Raw genomic sequence first — 14,036 nt, forward strand, 5'->3', positions numbered from 1 at the left:
CTAACTCAGAGAGAAACCTGAACCCAAATGGGCAAGTTAGATCTGTTAGGCTGAGTGTTAATGCTGTGAGCCTCTTCATCTTCCTCTTAGCTTGTATATATGTGTAAATAAAAAACATATCACCAAAACATCACAGTCTCCAGTCACCTTCATTCCAAGGATACCAAACCCATAATACGGCACCCCTGACGTCTCTCATACTCAGAGACTAGTATGTTGTCCTGAGCATACCCAGCACAAGGAGAACAAATGAGTGTTAGTTCTTTATTGGTAAGGCACTCAATTACAGCATCTCCTCAGGTGCAAAGAATATACACACCATTCCTGCTATGTAGCTAGCTAGGCATCTATGTCCCAGGTCTGAGCCCTGAACTGGACCATTGAAGCAACAGAATAGCCATGCCTCTTCCTAAACTTAAATCCCCTCGCCTGACAGCAACCTATGGCTTCTCCTGCCGCTGCGCTGGCACTTTAAGCCCCTCCTTGTCCTTGGAGACGGCGGAGGAAGGGACTAAAGACATCCTAATGTCCCACCACTCCATTGATTTATTCCCCCACCTGCATAAGGTTGCAATAGCAGAAGTAAGGTGAGTGTAAGTTGCAGGCCCACTGTACTTTAAAAGGTATACTCTATGGGGCACTTCTGAGTCCTAAAATATCAAAAATCTTCCATTGCCCTTTTGGCAAGAGCCAACACCTCCACCACCTGCTTTCACAACTTCACCAGTTTAAGTGTTCTTCACACTTCCTCCAAGGAGAACAGGCCTGATTCTGGTGACTGAAGTGCATGCTTCTACATTGTAATAGATGGCTCCCCCTCCCATTGAAACTTCCTTCAGCCCGATGAATGGTGACCACACAAAACACTAAAGAAAGCTGTCAGGAAACTATGAAATGGCATATGAAGTAATGTGTGTAAGAGAGAGGAGAGGCGGTTTTCTTCATTACTGCTGACATATCTCAATTTCAGCCTAGTCATTAAAAGATTTTTATGTACTCCAACCCTGACAACTCACATGTTTCTCCTCCTGCACAAACAGCTTCTCGGGGAATAAAATGAAGAATGTTCCTAGATAAATCAGTAAGTACACCGTAATTGCACTTTGTGACATCTGCTTTTCTTCCATTCTGAGTTACATCATGTCACTATGGCAACTGAATATGGCTGCTTCTTCAGAGTGACAGCTAGACAAGAGGGTTTATTAATTCCCCCATCACCCACAAAACAGAATCTTCCTGATGGATTCTGTTTCGCTTAGTCAGTAATTAGAAACATCTACTCTGGTCATTTCTAGAACAGAAACCCACAAGGAAATGGGTCCCCAAGGTACGGGCACAAATGGAGTACAAAGTGGAAGCCTATGACCAGGAAACTGTGATCAGAAAACCTTGCCTAACAACTGAGGTAAATAAAGCAATCACTTCTGCCTCTTATCAGCCGTCTTTCCCTCATTTAACATACTAAGGGTTGCCAATAATAAAAATCAATGTGTAACTTTGGGAGGAATCATTTCTCTGTGGCAGAACGCCTCCTTTGTATGCAGAAGATCCCAACTCTACAGTTGGTACATTAATAATTGGACATGGAAGCACCTGGAGTAGGGATGGTGAACCTGTGGCCTTCCAGGTGTTTGTGCACTGTAACCCATCAGCCCCAGCAAGCATGATCAATGGTCAAGGATGATGGGAGGTGTAGGCTGTCAAAAGCAAGAGGGCCAAAGCTAGGGCCATTCCAGAGCCATCTTCATGAAACTCACCAAATTTCATCTGAAGAAGTGTGCATGCACACGAAAGCTCATACCAAGAACTAACTTAGTTGGTCTTTAAGGTGCTACTGGAAGGAATTTTTTTAAATTTCATATAGTCTGTGAATGGATGTCCCACCAATATTTTAGCCATGATCGAAAGCCAAGTACAGTACCTTTCAGCCATGTATAGTAGATTGCATAACAAGAAATTAAAGATTTTGAACATGACGGTGATGTGGGATTGAGGACTGGAGTAATCATTTTGTGATATTATGGCAGTGGACAAAGCTGTATTGTAACTTTTGAATAAATGTTAAGAAAGAAAGAAAGAAAGAAAGAAAGAAAGAAAGAAAGAAAGAAAGAAAGAAAGAAAGAAAGAAAGAAGTGTACCCGCAAGATAGTCACTTACTTGAAGGAGGTTGATACACAGTAAGTGTCACAGTTGTATTCTGTGGCTCAGGGAGTGCATCTATAGCGACAAAGCAAGTCACAGTGCTATTGGTCACTGGTGCCAGGGTTAAGATGCTCTCTTCATTGTACAAGCCATTTGATCCTTGACTCTGGTTGGTAATGTACATGGAATTATCTAATGTAATATTATTTACCATCCAGGAAATCTGTGGAGCAGGAGCCCATCCAAGAGCTTCACAAATTATCTCAGTTGTTTGGTTCTCTCTTACTGTCAAGTTGCCAGCTTTGATAGTCAAAGATCCATTAACTGTTTGGGGAAAAGAAGATGTTTTTCTTCCTTCAGAATAGTTTACACTACACATTTTTATAGGGCCAGGTTGAATTTATTTTCTCAATTTGGTTTCATGTTGCCACCAAGAGAATTACATCCCCCCCCCCAAAAAAAAAAATTGAAACCCAGATTTCCATGTTGGAAAAGTAACCTTTAAAGCATTTCTAACAGCCCATTAGTGGCTTTAGAAACATAAGCAGGTTTCCTAGATTATTGTTGGAAGATAATTATTGAAGCTTTGTAGCCATGCTGATAGATGCATCTTTCTGAGCTACAGAATTATGCATTGGATTAGATTTATCAAGAATTTTGAAAATGCCGCACTGCAGATTGACCCTTCATTTGGCAAATTTTTAGAGCCGAGAGATGATTTATCATTTCTATATGCATTCTCTAAACCAGGCATGTCCAAAGTCCAATTCGGGGGCCTAATCCGGGCTGCCGGTTGATTTAATCCGGCCCCGGTGGCAGTATATGTCCTGGAGTAAAATCCTTTAAAAAGCTCAACAACTTCAATCCTAAAAAAAGCTAAACACCTGTGGTTGGCCCTCATGCATGTTCACTTCATCAAATCTGGTCCTCTTTGAAAAAAGTTTGGGCTCTAAACAATGCTGATTGGCAGTATTGTCAAAAGGAGCATCTGTTATCTTGATGAGGGTCTATTGTAATGATTCCCAAATGCTGGCTTAGTATCCACTAACCGCTAGTTTTATGGTAGCATTGCTATGACATTAGAAGCAGGGGATGCTACAGCCATCTGTATGCGCTCTCTCTCTCTCTCTCTCTCTCTCTCTCTCTCTCTCTCTCTCTCTCTCTCTGAGATATATAAAAACACATGTCAATTACATACCCACCAACAGTTCTGATTTGACCAGGGCACCCCAGAATTGCAGATTACAGATTACACCGTGGCTTCTGAATGGATGTCTCATTTTTGGTGCCAAGCTCTCGCACAAGTCAGCTATTTCCCATGAGCGCTCGGCACCAAAAGAGGCACATTTTTCACGCAAATGAAAAATGTGAAAGGCAGCCGAGCTGGAGCCCATGGAGGAGGTACTGGTGGTATAAACCAGGATGCCCCAGCCAGACCCAAAGGCCATGCTTGCTCTGCCTGATGCTGTCCCTGCCAGAGGCATAAAAGAAGCCAACAAAGATGAAGATGATGACAGGGAAGAGGAGGTGAAGGTGCTGGCCTGCCGCTTCCTGAGGGAGCTGCTGCCAGCAACAGAGACATGGGACTGGGAAGCCTCAATTGGCTTGCATGGGAGCACGGCACCAAAGGACCTGCAGCCCAATTTTAATTGTCAGAATGTTGGAGGGTATACAACTGAAAATTATGCTATTCGTCTACCAAAGTGCTTTGTAGTCCACAAAGGCTTGCGCTGCAGCACATCTATTAGTGTTTAAGTGCCACAATACTGTTTAAAGTGCTGAGAGAAGGAAGTATAGAAGGAATAGGAAAGAGCAATCTCAGTATGAATTACTCTTGCAATTGGCCTAAATGTTTTTTCCTTAAAACTGAAGGATGACAAAAAGGCATACACACCTTGAACAGAAAGAAATGCGTATTTATCTTCCTGAAAGTTCTGGAGGCTGCATTTTATTTCTCCAGAATCATGTAGCTGGACATCAAAAATCTTGAGTCCGGAGGTGAACTCAGTACCATTGTGAAAACCATCCTGATTGTATTTCACATTTGTTATAACAGGTGTTCCGTTACCCAGTACAGTCAATATAGGGGTTCCATTGAAAAGCCATATCAAAATCTTATACCCTTCTGACACTGTACAGTTAAAATGAGCCACTGAACCAGCAAGAATTGTTAAATTTCTGGGACCTTCTATGATGGAGTAGCCAAACCCAGTATCTGCAAAACAGGAGAGGGGGAAAAATCACTCAGGAACTGAAACTAAACCAACACCAAAGTCAATAAGGGTGTTTCTAGCTTATCTTACACAATCATCATGATAACAGTTAAAAAAATCAATGTATATAGGTCTGACATCACCCTTCTGCATAAATACATGAGGAGCATTAAACATCCATGTGAACAAAAAAATGAAGGAGGCATTTAAGTTGGTTAATGTACTGGTAACACAGATTAATGCCAGATAGTGTGTACAACGTCTGAAGAACCTTTGCTGTGAACATTAGAAACAAAAGCTATCGGTCGTCTTGTATTGTAACTTTGCCCTGTGCTTGAAAACAGAGGGAAGGTCATGCCTCAGTTTAAGTTGACAGCAGTTGCTTAATGAATCCCAGAGTTCTGGTTCGAAGCATTCCCATTTTGGACCTAAACTGGTTTTAAACAACCAGGTGCCTAGAAGCAGATTCATCCTATCCTGAGAATACAGCGGTACCTCAGGTTAAGAACTTAATTCGTTCTGGAGGTCTGTTCTTAATCTGAAACTGTTCTTAACCTGAAGCACCACTTTAGCTAATGGGGCTGACTGCTGCCACCACGCTGCTGGAGCAAGATTTCTGTTCTCATCCTGAAGCAAAGTTCTTAACCCAATGTACTATTTCTGGGTTAGTGGAGTCTGTAACCTGAAGCGTATGCAACCTGAAGCGTACGTAACCACTGTAGTTGTGGCTCATTTGGTAGCGCTGCCCTTGCCTGTTCCATTATAGAGCTTTCAGGATAAACATTTTGAATTTTCTTAATCCATCCTGTACAGCTTTGACACACTGAGCTGCAAGAGTTAATTTTTCAAAGTTTTGTGCTCAGTTCTGTGGATTGATTGACAACGACTTTAATAAATCCTCATGTTGGCAAAACTGGGCTTAATCTTTTTTTTTTTTTTTTTTTACTTTCTTTAAAGAAATAATTACCAGAAAGGGCATGTGATTTTCCAAGAGCCAAGAATTGCACAACAGCCTAAATACTCTACAAGAGTCATTTGAATAGGTGGCATAGTAGCGTAATTCCCATCAGTGTGAACCAATTCCAGAACACTTCTCATTTTTTTTATTATCCTTTGCTAATGACCATACTCCAAGTATGTTGGCATTATAAGCCAAGATAATTACATTCTTTCCATCTTATTGTATAAACTACCCAAGGGACTTAAAGGGATCATCGTCTTTGTACTAAATTGCATTTTAATGCTCAAGGATCATAAGAAGTTTCAAAACTCACAAACTTGTATCAAAAAATTCACATGGGACACGAGCTAAACAGCTACAGCAATGCAAAAAAAAATGCAGACTGAGAAGTTGAAGAAATGAATCGCAAAGACACACCTGCAGAGGTATAATAACCAGCTGATGTTAAAAATGTACACGTGACCTTTTGTTCTGAAGACTTCAAGGGAGGCTGTATCTTTGACATCTTTACTGACCCAAAGTGCATAGGGACTTGAGCTAGGATTTCAGCTTGAAATGCAGACTGCTGTACTGAAAGTACACTTCAGCTCTCAGTCAGTAGCTTGCTTTTCAAGGGATACCCTGTATTGTGTTCAATTTGCCTACTCTTCCTTGTGTCCTGAACATGCACATCTCTTACTCCAACTTGTCAGTCTTCAAGGGAGCTATTGCACTGCATTCTGCTTTGCATCTTTCCTGGCCTCCATGAAAACAGAGTGGAAGTCAAGTTAGAATTTATAATAGAAATTCAGAATGTTGACCTTCAATGTGCACACAAAGGGCTCGTCCATAGTGTAATTTAATGTAGATAGTAAGCTTTCTGTACTTCCCCCAATTCTCCATTATCCTTTGATGTTTTCCTCCAAATCTCCACTTCCCATACTTTCCCCTTCCTCAGTCCTGTTTTTCTCATAACAGGGATACTCTGAAAAGGATGGGGTATGAGAAAATCCAGACTTACTGAGGGGGAAGTGTGGGAAGGCAGTGATTTGGAGGAAAAAGTCATGTGGACAACAATTAATGGAGGTATAGGAAGCTTACTATCCATATTAAATGATTTCCATATGACATTTCAGTCTTGCATCGAGTAATATTTTGCATTTTCCTTCTCCCACTGAGAACTGGTGGGGAGGAAGGGGCTGGGTTGTTATTAAAATGAGACACCCTGAATGTGTGTGCCAAATTTAGCTTTAGTATTTCAGCATTCTATAGAGTTACAGGTGGCCTAAGAAGTGCTAAGCAAACAAGTTACACTTTGGTTGGCAAATGAGAAAAGAGTAATAATACCTGTTAGCAAGACTAAAAGACTGAAAGCCAGCCAAATCCATTCCCGATATCTATCCATTTAGCAAGCTCTTCCAATGAACCTAAAAGAAAAGGACACCAGCTCATTGCTGTAAAACACATATTTTTTTATCAAGTATTTCAAAGTTGCAAATCCAAAGACAAAAACAATCATGCTTCAAATGGACTGAACAACAACAAAGCAGTATATTTCCTAGATTATAAACAGAGAACCATACATATATGTGCAGTCACTAAATGACGTGTTTGACTATTAAGAAGAGATCACATCCTTCTGGAATGTGGTGAGCAGTTGTGAAAAAAACTCCTGGGCTGGATTCATGTAAGCATCCAATCTCTAAGATGTGTGAGATTCCAGGGGTCTTGGTAATGGCATGCTTTCCACAGGGCCTGTGTTCCCTTTTGGACAATTAGGCACAGTGGAGGCGGCAGTGTCTTTATGATATATGGTTTATTTACACATATATACAACCTGAATCATAGAATCATAGAACTGTAGAGTGGGAAGGCACCCTCTGGATCATCTAGTCCAACCCCCTGCAAGGCAGGAATAAGCAGCTGTCCCATACGGGGATTGAACCTACAACCTTGGTATTATTAACACCATGCTCTAACCAACTGAGCTATCCACGCTGGTCATCTACTGTGCAGAGAGGGTTCAGAGCATTCACATCTTAAAATGATTATTTGTTCCTCTCTCAGGAGCAGCAGGCTTAGGTCTACAAACAAGGGAACCTGCCTGCCCCATTTGCTCCAGCCAGCCCACTGGGAGTTCTGTTGGCCCCCTTTCTCTCCCACTTTTTCAGACCTCTTGCAAAACACCACAATTTTCCATCAGCCTACATAATCCAGCACTGAAATCTTAAACCTTTTCCTTCCCTGCAGATTAACACATACAGCTGAAGGAGGAAGCCCTCCTGGTCCTGCAGTCTTGCCCTTTGATGGTTTCCTTGATGGGCCATCACTAGCCTTTGTGCCCTGCTAATGGCCCCTCTTAGCAGCTATGCCAGATTGGCCTAGGACTAGGTTGTTAGCATAAACTAAATCCAGGGAGTTTTAGTGTTTGGCACAGTTTAATCAAACCTTATTTAATTCTAACTCTTACTAAATCCACAAACTCATAACAATACGAATGGCAACAAGCCCTCAGCAAAGGGATCATTCACCTCCCTCCATAAGCTACAAAAAATTCCTGCTGAAGTGTGTCCTGAAGTGCTAAGAGATATCTATCCTAGCCGCTGATGTGATCAAGTCTTTTTAAGAATAGCAATCCTCATTCAAAGAAATGCCTAGAAGGGCTAAGCATAAATCAGATCTCAGCTCACGACAACTATTATTGCTGGTGTTGCTGTGTAATTGTTAAAAACCTACATTGCATAAAATAGAAAAAAGATGAGATTTATCAGCACAGAGGATGGGCAATACAATCCTATGCATCTATACTTGAATGTAAATGCTAACACCTCTGATTAAAAGAGACTCACTCCCTTGTAAGTATGCATAAGACTGTTGCCTGGAAATGTATTTCAGTGATGTAGGTGTCAAAAAGGGTTAGGGTTAGGGAAGGAGAGCCACAGGAACTTCCATCAAAACTAGGCCATAGTGGCTCAATTTTTTTTAGAACTGGAAAAAATGTTTTTCACAACAGAAAGCTACAATTATTTTGGGATAGCTTTACTCTCCTTATTTGAGGCAGGAGTTGCCATTGTGCTAAGCATCTCCTCTTGTACGATAACAGATCAACGTGCCCAATAGGGGTGGACTACCCAAGCTCATTTCCTGGGTTTTCATTAACCAAGAAGGATCATTAGCAGACTATTTCAGAGCTGTGGGATCAACAGAAAAATACGTTTCTATATAGTAGTTGCTCTCCACATGTGTTTGATTAGACATATAAATTAAAGCTGCGACTGTCAGCACTTTCACTAAGTTTTAAGCCCCGTCATACACAGTAAACATACCTAAGACTGTGCCAAACAAGTAACATTCAAAAGTAGAGGCCTCTACACTATCGTACTTCCTACTTTCTGTTCACATTTGGATTTTGCTAACTTAACTTTGGAGAGCAAACATCCTTTTCTAAATATCATTACATAACCGCAGATTCTTTATCAGTAAACCCATTTTGCAGTCATTCACCCATATTAAATTGACTACTGTATCATAGGCTTGAGAGTTCCTTACCTTCTTACCAGTAGATTGTCACATGAAAAACCTTAGTCTCTTCTGAGAAAGAAAATCTGTTCATTGCTGTCTCTTCCATCCAAGTAACTCCTCATATAGCCACACACCCAAATATTCCGATTAACTCTCAACTGGCTTCTATATTATTCCTCTGGAAGGCCCCACACAAAGCATTTCCTGCAACTTCTGGTTTCTGAGGTGGCTTTTGTGCGACTCTGTTTGCAGTGACCTTTTATCTCATAAAAAGATATGACTCAGGTGTGCAACCAATGAACATATTCCATGGTTTTTAATAATTAACAGATGCCATCAAAACATAAAGTAAAAAGGCAGGTACAGGACCAACCAAATATGTGTGGAAACGACGACACCTATTGCCATAATGAAGCAGGCACCAGGAGATTCTTTTTAAAAGGGAGGAAGCAAAATGATCAAACCTTGCTCTAGCACTTTCATGACTAGTATGGCATGTGAAAAATTCAGCTGTTGCCACTTTCCCCCTTACTGCATCTCTATGTGGGAAGAGAACATACTCTATCTGCTATATTGCTGCCTAACACTCTATACTGTATTAAAGTCACAAGAACCCTGTCAGGGGAGGTAGGAGGGACATAACAACCTTCATGTGTTCCCCCATACTTTGCAGAACTGCCTCAATTGCTACTGAGGAAAATAATGAATCCCTCAGTTTGCCCCAACATTCTCTTCGCCATGGTCCTCTGCTGTGCAGTAGGAAAAGGTAGAGTAAAGAAGTAGTACAAGCCAAAGACTTGGTGGTACCTTGGTTTTCGAACATAATCCATTCTGGAAGTCTGTTCAATTTCTGAAACATTCGAAAAGCGGAAGCCTCAAAACACAAGCCTCAACACAGAAAACTCAAAACAAAAGCCACGTTTCCTGTTCGAGTTCTGAGGCGCATTCGAAAACCGAGGCACTTACTTCCGGGTTTTTGGCGTTCGAGTTCCGAAATGTTTGAGTACAGAGGCGTTCAAAATCCGAGGTACCCCTGTACAGCCCTTAGCTGCATCTCAGATCCTGGAGGGCTTCCATCCTTTTCAAAGCTGCTAAGGGCGGGTGCCTAATGGCCAAAGAGTGGGCTTCACACAATTCATGCTACAATCAGGCCACTAGTGAAGTGAAACAATAAAGTGCCAGGCTCCCCAAACTCCAGAGGAGCCAAATCACAAACTACTGAGCACATTATTACACATGCATGAGATGCATATAAATTCTTTTTATTGATTTATTTCATTTTTATTTTTATTTCTTACCTGCTCTTCACCGCAAGGTCCCAGGATGGGTTGCAACAGTAAAATATATAATCATAAAACAACTACAACCATAAAACTAGTGCAAAACACAATTAAAGAGGACACCCTCAGGAGGTTGTAGACTCTCCTTTGTTGGAGGTTTTTAAGCAGAGGTTGGATAGCCATCTCTCAGGGATGCTTTAGTGGAGTTTCCTACATTGGGGGGGGTTGGAGTAGATGCCCCTCTCCCACCCCCGGATCCTTTCCAACTCTACAATTCTATGATTCTAGAAGCAGGTTGATATTAAAAACAATTCCATTTTATTTTTATAAAAATAATCCACCCCCCTTTCTTTTTTCTTTTCTTCTCCCCCTAATGCCTCAACAAATGAAATGGATTTGTAAAAATGTTACATGTAAAAAAAAATACGAGGCACTACACTTCTGTAAAACAAGAAAATCTTGAATAAAATATATATTTAAAAAAAACACAAAAAAGTTTTTAAAAAATTGTTAAGAAAGTGAAATATTTAGGAATTTGGCTGTCGGTGAGAAATCTCAATTTATTTCAAAATAATTGTATTAAATTGTGGAAAGAGATTAAAAAAGAGTTGGAGATTTGGGGAAGAATGAAGCTTACTCTATTGGGTAGAATTTCAGCCATTTCAGCCATTAAAATGAGTGCCTTGCCAAAAAATAAAAAAATAAAAAATAAAAATAATACAAACAGTTTATTTTTTAAAAAAATATTTTTTATTCAGTTTTTTAAAAAAATAATACAAACAGTTTAAAAACATTTCACCTATAAAAAGTTTTTTAATAGTTCCAGTGCAGATGCAGACTGTGGTAAGATTTCCACATAAAAGGTTTGTTGAAAGAGGAAGGTCCTCAGTAGGTTTCGAAGACAACAGAAATGATACCTGTCTGATATTAAATGGCAGAGGGTGAGATTCCAAAGGGAAGGGGCTACCATATTAAAGGTCCAATTCCTTTATTGCGCAGGATGGACCTCTTAATAAGGTGGAATCTGCAGAAGGCCCCTATCTGCAGAGCTCAGTGATCAATTAGGTATATAAGGGGTGAGATGACCTAGGGCTTTGTACCCCAGATCCAGCACCTTGAACTTAACTCATACCTCTAATTGGCAGCCAGTGCAATTATTTCAGCAGTGCCATAATATGCTGATGATTGCTGAATTAATGAATTAAGCATAAGAACATAACCTACGTACATAAAAAGAGAAAAATATGCAGGCAATATTCCACCCAATCATTCTTCAAGACTCAAGCCGGTTCCCACATTCCATTTTGGCAGGGAATGAGGTGAGTCACAGCCCAAGACACAATTCTATTGTTCAGAAATGGAGCTTGCTAGTTCGTTTTGAAAGTCATTTTTTTATTCTCTCCCACATGATGGAACTGAAAGCAGCTCAAAGAAAACAGTGGAAGAATCCAGGATTTTAACCTGAATGCCACCTCACCAGACAAAAAATAACAGCAAAGACAGGACTTGGTCCTCTAATGCAGGTCTTATTCGGACGGTATGGATTTCTTATCATTTTACTTTTGAAACATTGAAAAATTGACTTGCCTGTGTCAATACAATATATTACTCCATACAGGGGCGGGGAGCTGTGACTATGGCTGAGTGGGAAATGGTTTCCATTCAGGGTAGTCTTCTGTTAGCAGGGAAGGAGACTATTGGATTCCCAGCCAGAAACGCCCCATACAGAATACACCCACCCACTCTATCTGGTCCCTGAAATAGTCCTATACAAATTACGCACTTCAAAAGAGTACACTGTGGCCTCCCTCCATGTGTCCTTTTAATTATGCGTTCATGAAGAATTGTGCTCGTGATGGTATTAAGCAATCTCTAGTTTTCTTCTTATCCTTCAAGGATAAGGGTCATGGGTTCGAGCCCAATGTTGGGCGAAAGTTTCCTACACTGCAGAATGTTGGAATAATGACTCTCACGGTCCCTTGAAATTTGACTATACAGTACTGTGATTCTATATGTGATGCCACTCTCCAGACTGTTTGCACCTATAAAAGTTTCAGGGTGGCATACTGCTTTGTCTCATAGCTTCCTATTAAAACCCTGTAATTTTTTCTATCACAAATGTTCCAGGATGTGCAAGGCAGGGGGTTGTTCTGCTTTTGGTTCTGTGCCAGAGTGCCCTTTCCAAAGGCAGTAATGTGGTAGCACTGGGGACTCATCACAGAACAATTAATAAAGTGGAAGATGTGTGGACATTCCAGTATAAATCCACCAGTAAATATGTTATTATTCTGTTAATCAAAGAGCTGGTTGGTTGCTTTTGCAAGTGCCCGACTATAGTTCTGGTAAATGCTCCAGGATGAATCACGAAATCATAGAATTGTAGAGTTGGAAGGAACCCTGAGGGCCATCTAGTCCAACCCCCTGCAAGGCAGGAATCTCATCTGAAGCATCTGTGACAGATGGCCACCCAACCTCTGCTTAAAACCCTCCAAGGAAGGAGAGTCCACCATCTTCCAAGCGACTCCGTTCCAATGTCAAAGAGGAAGTTCCTCCTGATGTTTAGTCAAAATCTTCTTTCTTGTAACTTGAATCCATTGGTTCAGAACCTACCCTCTAGAGCAGGAGAAAACAAGCTTGCACCATCTTCCATTTGACAGCCCTTTAGATATTTGAAGATGGCTATCATATCATATGTTCTGTTAACCTTTGTAGTAAAGTTCCTACAGGAGCTCCTAAACTGCAATTCCTATTGGCTAAAATCATGGTAGGGGGCTCTAGCCTTCCTGGCTGAAATCATTATTTGGATGGAGGTTTGAGTCACTGTAGCAGCTAGGAGTTTGCTTGCACCTGTGATTGGCTGGCACTATAGAGACTAAAGGGAGCTACAGGACCAGAAGCTCAATCAAGACTTAAAGGTGATTTGGGACCAATCTTTGCTGCCTCCTGCTGGTTGGAATACAAATTTACTGTTGGCACGGGTTAGCTGAAGCATCTGCAATGCACCAAAATGCGCTGCTGACACTTGCTGGAAAATTTACATTGCAGGGTTCTCATGTTTTGCATCTTTATGGAACATGTAAAGCCATCACACTGACTGCATCTTTGAATGAACTTTGAATAAGGCCCAAAGGACATGGACATCTGGTTGGTACATTTAGACCTGGTGGACAGTTGTTGTTTTTTTAAATAATATTTATTAGAGTTTCAAAAAAGTTACAGAAAAGAGAAAAAGGGAAAAAAAGAAAAAATAAATAAATAAAAAGGAGAGCAGAAAATACAAAATACAAGAAAGTATAAACAATTAAGAACATTTCCATCTTTCCATGTCTTATCTTTCATTTACTTGTTTCCCTGACCTCCTCACACCTCCCTTTTTTGTATTCTAGTTCAATTAATGTCAGGGAACTGACATCGGAGCGAGAGGCGAAGGGGAGGCTCCCAGATGATGCTGGCGAAGGACCCAGCAGCAGGGGGAGAAACAGCGCCTTCCCTGCGCAGAAGACTCCCGCGCAGTGAGAGGAGGAGGAGACTGGGTGTCAAACAACTTTTATGTTGGAAGAGGTTCAAGAAATGCCCACTGACGGATTCTGCCAGTGACTGAGGCAGCCACGATGAGAAGGGGCTGTGCAGTCAGAAAGGTTTAACGAGGCAAATTAACCGAGAAAGGCACCAGTTTACGCACGAGTAACTCATACCTATTACAATTAAGTATTTCAGCAAATCCTTTCCGCTTGATTTTTATCCTAATAATTTATCTTAGTGTACTATAATTTTACATTCTTGTTTCACCACTTAAAAAATCAATTTTTACCTAATCTTTTATATCATTTCTGCTAAAACCACATTGCTTCATTCCAACATCCTTCTAGCATTCCTGGATCTTGCAATGTTTCTGTAAATAAATTTTAAATTTTCTGGTGGACAGTTTTGAGCAGGGCA

At 40.8% G+C, this 14,036-nt stretch overlaps 1 protein-coding gene across 6 annotated transcripts in view; it reads right to left on the reverse strand.

Moving 5' to 3' along the window:
* IGSF5 (immunoglobulin superfamily member 5) overlaps positions 1 to 14,036 on the reverse strand; it is a 43,286-nt gene that overhangs the window by 21,840 nt on the left and 7,410 nt on the right. For 2 of the 6 annotated variants that reach the window (XM_081198772.1, XM_081198771.1), the window contains exons 1-2: positions 5,734 to 5,887; positions 4,037 to 4,357 (exon numbers count right to left, since the gene is read on the reverse strand). In XM_081198772.1, coding sequence (XP_081054898.1) covers positions 4,037 to 4,357; positions 5,734 to 5,842 — 430 coding nt within the window. In that variant the 5' untranslated portion in view covers positions 5,843 to 5,887. Of the gene's footprint in view, positions 1 to 2,157; positions 2,467 to 4,036; positions 4,358 to 5,733; positions 5,889 to 6,642; positions 6,723 to 8,844; positions 9,070 to 14,036 lie in introns of those variants that run through there. The other 4 variants (XM_081198769.1, XM_081198773.1, XM_081198770.1 and 1 more) reach the window with 4 other exon arrangements.

The sequence above is a fragment of the Podarcis bocagei genome, assembly GCF_964188305.1.
Source record: "Podarcis bocagei genome assembly, chromosome: 6".
Classification (NCBI taxonomy): Eukaryota; Metazoa; Chordata; class Lepidosauria; order Squamata; family Lacertidae; genus Podarcis; species Podarcis bocagei.